The 6,796-nt window shown below is 36.8% G+C and overlaps 1 protein-coding gene across 1 annotated transcript; it reads right to left on the reverse strand.

Annotated features, from left to right (window-relative positions):
• Positions 1 to 5,220: 5,220 nt before the first annotated feature.
• On the reverse strand, positions 5,221 to 6,266 carry LOC133869364 (germin-like protein subfamily 1 member 13). The gene is made up of 2 exons (XM_062306342.1): positions 6,085 to 6,266; positions 5,221 to 5,894 (listed from the first exon to the last, which is right to left on the reverse strand). The coding sequence occupies exons 1-2, from the start codon at positions 6,212 to 6,214 to the stop codon at positions 5,359 to 5,361; spliced, it is 666 nt and encodes a 221-aa protein (XP_062162326.1). The 5' UTR covers positions 6,215 to 6,266; the 3' UTR covers positions 5,221 to 5,358.
• Positions 6,267 to 6,796: the final 530 nt, after the last annotated feature.

Genomic DNA, 6,796 nt, shown 5'->3' on the forward strand with positions numbered 1-6,796 from the left:
TCTCATCAGTTTTGTGATAGACTTTTTTTTTTTGTTGGTTAATCGTGATGAAATGGGAAGAGTTCAATTTAAAACTCTTTGATTTTCTCAATGCATATATGTATATAGAGCTATAATCACTGTACTCTTTTCCGTGGGGGAGTTAAAACCCATCTACACAAAATATTGAATGATTCATGAGGTCGACTTTATTATCTTTTGCCCCTTTGAGAGTGTAAACCATTGATATAGGAGATGAAGAAGATCTGCCAAAGGCAGAATGAACAGAGAGAAGTATGTCGTTGTTAGGTGGAGTCTTGCAAGCACAGCTCCTCAACCCTCGTCACAATCGAATCAAGAAGTAGCCCTTCACTACGTTTGTCCAAGAGGCCTTGGAATCAGTCTCAATAGAAGATGAACAAGAAGAAGAAGGCAATACGAACAAATTGTTTTGAGTTTGACAATCCCAACTTCAACATTTGGGATGATTATCATTTATAGAAAAATTACACGAATAATAAGTGTAAGATAATTACACTTTGAATTTGAATTTGGTCGTATCAAACACAACCATGTGGAGTGGTGAGATTTAGTTTGGTTTTCTCTCTCCATCCCAAAACAAGCTTTTGCAACTTGGCTGGTGATTAAGGATGCTTTGGCCACCGGTAGAATTAAAGCTTTCAAATTGGTGATATAAGGGTGAGGTGAAATTTGTGTTTTGTCGGTATGGCATTGAGGATAGAGGATTTTTTTTTTTTTTTTTTTTTTTTTTTTTTTTTTTTCTTCTGTGTGTGTGCGTTTAGTAGTCGAGTTCGGAAGCATGTTATGGGTCTTTGTAATGTCTTGAACCACCCCACAATTTGGGATGGTATTGTTGATTTGGGGATGTAGAGTTGGAAGGGTGCTAAGTTGAAAGCTTATCTTTGCCAGTTGGTGTTTGGTTATGTTGTTTACAACATTTAGAGAAACGGTAATGCTATCCACGATTATGTTAATCATCATAAAACTGAAGAACAATTGCTCAAACAGATTGTATGGGACGTTAAAACTAGGATTTGTTCTAAAGGTAAGTTTAAGGCCACTAAAGGAAATGTTATCATTTGTAGGATTTTGGTTTTAGAAGGGATTTTAGTTTGATTTTGTTGTGTTTTTTCCCGTTGTTCTCCTCTTGTTGAATACTTTAGGTGGGTTGTTGTCTTTTACTTTAGCTTTGCTAGGGTTTATTTGTAATTAGATACTTTGTTGATAATGAAAGTTACTCATTCATAAAAAATAAAAAAAATAAAAAAACTCTATCTATTTGAAATTTAAAATGTACTGAAGTATCACAACATATTGAATTTTTTGTTGAGGAGGTTTCAATCTCATGTTGAGAGTATCACGGTGGATTCAAACTTCTTGTTTTGGACTGGGCACGGGGCAGGGCAGGTTTCCTCCATTTTGGCCCCTTCCCCCACACCTTGCGGGTGCAAAAAATCATACCCATGGCCGCAGGTTTTATAGTGTAGCCGCATGGTTGCGGGTTGTGCGGGGCGGGATTAATTGCGGGGGTGGGTTATGTGAGTTGTACGGGGCAGGGCGGGTAGTCCCAATTTAGGCCAAGGTTTCTGAATCAAATGAAAGGAAAGAAAGATCGAGAGAAACAAAAATACGTATTGTGCCGTACGTGCCTTTTGGGGCTGCGTTGTTGGTGGCCATGTGTCATGGGTGTACGAGCTTAGCCGTAAGTTGTGATCCGCGTGTAGGTGGTGAACGCGGTGGTGAGATTGCCGTGAGAATCCATCGCTGGTGGTGGAGAGCAATGTAGGTCTTGGACTCTTAGCACAGGGGAGGCAAAAGTGAGGGAGGGATTGAAGAAGATGAAGAGCTGGAAAACCCTAACCCTAAGTGTGCTGTGTGCGGGGTGAAGAAGAGTGGCGCAAGGAAGGCAAGAGTGAGGGAGGGTGAAGAAGATGAAGAGCGGTGCAGGTGAGGAAATGAGGAATCATATATGAGATTAGGGTTTTTTACTTTTTAGTTGTTTGTTTTGTGCGGGGTGGGGCGGGTCGGATACTCGAGGTTTTTAAAAAACACAACCCGTGCCCCGCCTAGCTTGGTTTTGCAAAACCTGTGCCCATGCCCTCAAATTATAAAGTTAAAACCGTGATTTGCAGGTTGGACCAGGGCGGTTTGTGCGGGCCAGATCGAGTCCTGTGGGTTTCGCTCACCTCTATTCTTGTTGAGAGTATCACAGTTTGTTGAGGATCTTTCTCCTTCTCCTTATGTTGTGCTTCAATACGCCCCTACAATCTCTAGGTTGGAAAGACATTGAGATTCTTTCGTAGCATGCAAAATCTTCTTGAGACAAGGGGCTTCTTTTGTAGCATGCAGAATCTTCTTGAGACAAGGGGCTTTGTTAAGACATTTGCAATCTGATCGTGGCTTGATAAAAATTTGAAATTAAATGCCTTTTCGGCCACTAGATCTGTGACAAAAAAGTAGTAACCGATTTCTGTGTTTCGTTAGTGCATCAAAATGCAAGATTAGAAGTAAGATATATTGTTAGTATTTTATTCACGTGATTTATCATGTTTTTATGAGTTCTGAACATGCCATGAAGAGTTCATAATCTATCTCTCTTAAAAAGAAATAGTTTTCTAAAAATTTGAGAACTTACCCTCATTTTTTCATAAACTCTCACATTAACGTGGTTTAATGTGTTTTTATAAAGCTATTCTGAGCTTTGGTTAGGATAAAAAAAAATGGCCTGGGTATGAACTTTGAGTTTTTTATGCATTCGGGTACCCCTTGAACGTTCGACCCTTGCTGATCGAACGCTCGTCCTCGATAGCGAATGTTCAACAATGGCTAGAATTAATTAATTAGGGTTTTAATGGTAGGTTAGAGTGCCAAGGTTGATATTAAAATTGTTATGTGCTTGAGTTAGAGCTCTTGTTGTATTATGTTTAATGTTAGGGTATGTTTTGCAAAAGCTGGAGTTCGAGATATCTGAGCCTACGGATGAGCGTTTGAAGTAAGTACTCACAAAATTGGTTTCACTTTAATATGCGATGTGGCCGTGGACTGAGCATGCTTTATTCTTCATAACGATATGTCATGAGCCAATTATTTTGATAACTGCTTTGATACGAGTATTACTTATTTTATGATGATGATAAATGAGCAATATTTACATTGTATGACATGGTACACTGTACATGTTGTAGGACGGCCATAGGCTTGCTATACGAGTTTGATCATATGGTCACAGAGATTTATGATTTTGTTATGATGAGTCTTGGATCTAATAGTTGTTTTGTGACCAACGCACCATGTTTGAATGAGGGTCATGGTTACGGCTTTGCTAGTAACGTAGGCCACCTGCGGTGGGACTCAGTCCGGTTGCTAGTATATGACATTATGCATACAATATATGGAGTATCATGTTGTATTACAAGTGCCTTATGAATGCGCCAACCTTGCCGAGAAGGGGTTAATATACTGGGTAGACCATATGGTGAATAGTTATGACCTTATTTTTGTATATGCATAGCATGTTTTTTTCTATATTAATATATTAGTGTTTGTTACCGGAATTATGCCTCATTAATTTTTCAAAATAAACTACCGTTTATTTGGCGTACTAACGGAGGCAACACACATCATTTTTGTGAAAACTCATGTTTATAATTCCAGAATTTTGAAATATTACCTAAGGCTCATTGCATAACTGGTATTTTAGTAATTTATTTACTAATTCATGGACTTACGCAATTACTTTTCCTCCACTTGTCGAATAACTCGGTGTTTACAGCTTAGCGGGTTGCGAGGCGTTAGAGTGAGAATTCGTTGGGATGAAGACGCCAAGCAGATGGCTCATATTATGAGGTTAGGTAATTAGTAGTTACTTGATAATAATGTCTGTTCGGAGGCTTTGAGTCGATGATTGATGATACATGATTATGTATTAGAGGTTTATTGTTAAAAGTCTCAAATCAAGATTTTCGCTTTTGGCATTCTTTTTATCTGATAAGTTTATGGGTAATTCTACCAGTCAATTACGAGTTAATTAATCTGAAAAAATTGCTAGTAATTCTCAAACTTAAGTAAATACAATTCTTTAAATTTGGGTGCGTCAAAAATTATAAAGGAGAAAGAAAAAGCAAATTTAGAATTTGTCCTTTTTTTATGCTTTGACAAATATGGCTGGTTCAAACTAGCGACAATTGTTCCTAGTGGCCATTCAAAGAGGAGTTATGGCCTTCAATCAATGGCGGGGCCACTTAAGGACAAGAAGGGGCCATGGACCCTGCAAAAACTTAAAAAAAAAAAAATAAAAAATAAAAAAAATGGTATGCTTAGTCAATTCATCCGTTTCAAGAAGCTATGACTCTACATGATTTTGTTGACTTTTCAAAATGGCCACCACCCAAAAGTGAAAGGGAAGTGAAAATCATGTTTTTATCTCACGCCCACTCCTTTTATTTTATTTTTTATTTTTTTAAAAATCAATTGTGTAAACAAAGAATGACTTTTCTTCCAATTTAAGAAGGCGTAACGCCTCAGTGGTTTTTACTTCTCAATTAGTTTTAGAAGCCTCTTATGTTGTGTTGCTCAACTCGTAGCATGTTAGTTGTTTATGTCATAATGTTAACATCGTGCTTATTCTCATTTATACAACAAATAGTTATCTATATAGAAAAAGAGAAATTATTGTGAAAGTCAATTCAAATTTGATACTTAATGATTTTAGCTAGTTCTCTAAAGGAGCGTAAGCTGCAATTTTAGAAACTTTACTTTTTCATTTTTGTTTCTTTTTATAGTAGTGCCTACATGCTATCTTATTAATATGTCAATCTTAATACATACTTATGAATAATTATTTTTAAAACTCTCAATTCATGATTTCTGCTTTAAGTATACTTTTTATTTGATAAGTTTATTGGTAATTCTACCGATCAGTTACCAATTAATTTATTTAGAGGCTAGGAATCGCCAGTAACTCTCCAACTTAAGTAAATACAATTATTTAAATTTGGGGGAGTTATACAAACTATAAAGGAGAAACAAAATGCAAATTTCGAATCTGTTATTATTTTTTTTTTTATTTTTTTTTTATTTTTTTTTTATGTTTGGACAAATATGGCTCGTTCAAACTAGCGACAATTGTTCCTGGTGGCCATTCAACGAGGAGTTATGACCTTCGATTCAACTCTATTGAGAGAGAGAAAGAGAGAGAGAGAGAGAGAGAGAGATGCTCAACAAACGTCAACATTATTTTATTCTCCAACTCTACCTAGAGAGAGTTACATAAGCAATCTTTTATTTTAATATTATTACGATAGAATGAGACAAACTAGCATAAATATTGTTTCATAAGTTTCTCTAAATGTTATCCCATTAGAACTTCTTTTGAAGATATTCAACAATATTCTTGTCAAGTTGGAAGGCCTTGCTGAGAACATCAGGATTGATAGGAGGATTAGATCCGAAAACGGTGTCTGCTATCGTGATGACACCTGCATTTTGGCTGCTAAGACCAGAAATGGCTATAGCATTGGTGTGTCCCACGTTGAATTGGAAGTGAATGAGACCAATTGGAAACACAAAGACATCTCCCTTTTTTAGAACTTTGGTGAAAAGGCGGTTTTCGGGGTTGGATGTGACAAAACCAACTAACAGAGTACCTTCTATGACTACAAGAATCTCAGTGCCACGAGGGTGAGTGTGGGGAGGATTTTCGCCATATGGTGCAAAGTCAATGCGAGCCAAAGATATGCCTAGAGCGTTGAGGCCTGGTATTTTTTCCACATTCACAGTGGTAACATTCGACCCAGCTGGATTGTCTGTATTTCCAGGATTTTGAAGCCCTGAAAAGAAGAAATCTTCAGCCTTGGAATCTTCCAAATCCTTGCAGAATTTCCCATTCACGAACACTGCAGGAAAGAAATCTTGGTTAGCATTAAAGGAAAAAGAAAGTGACACATTCATATATAGTAACAGTTTGTAAGATGACATACAAGACTACTAAGAAAGCAATAGTACTACTGATAGGCTTGCATCTAAGCAGAATATAATGAATTTAAATATATATGTAGAAGGTTGATAAATAAAAAAAGTAAATACCAGCTGACTTGGGGTCATCGATTGCTACACAGATGTCCTGAAGAGGGCTGGGATCGTAGGCAGAGACAAGGGAAGATGAGAGTGACAAGAGAGCCACAATTACAACGAAATGGACTCCTTTCGTCGACATATCTAATTAAGCTCGATCTCTAATATTTTGCTTGAGTGATGGGTGAGATATATTATATGGGAAACATGTCTATTTATAGATCGACAACTGCTATATATGGAACTGGTCCATGATTTAATATGACGAGGACCAAGTTCTTCAACAACTACAGCTGACTTTTAACCACGTGTGGTTACTTCTTAATCCCATATTGCATGCTTTTTCTTTTCTCTTGATGGATTACTTCTTCTCGTGCTTAACTCCACAAGTAATTGAGAAGTAGTTTGTCATTTTTTTCATTGGGCCAGACCACTTCAACGCCGTAACATATTTGTAAAGGCTGCCTTCTGCTCAATCAACAACGGAAGCACTCAAATGATCTAGATTCCTGAAGATATCAAATGAGACGGTTTTGTTTATGTATATATAATTATAAGTCAATGTCTAAAGCCATGTTACGTAATCGGTCTCCCAATTGAAAAAATAAAATGCTTCGGAAAATATATAAATATATAATAGAACGCTGGCAATTAAGTATATATGTACGTAATTCTACAGTGCAATTTTGTTCACAAAAATTGCCTTTCTTCAGTTAATGCAAGT

Source organism: Alnus glutinosa, chromosome 5 (genome assembly GCF_958979055.1).
Source record: "Alnus glutinosa chromosome 5, dhAlnGlut1.1, whole genome shotgun sequence".
Classification (NCBI taxonomy): domain Eukaryota; kingdom Viridiplantae; phylum Streptophyta; class Magnoliopsida; order Fagales; family Betulaceae; genus Alnus; species Alnus glutinosa.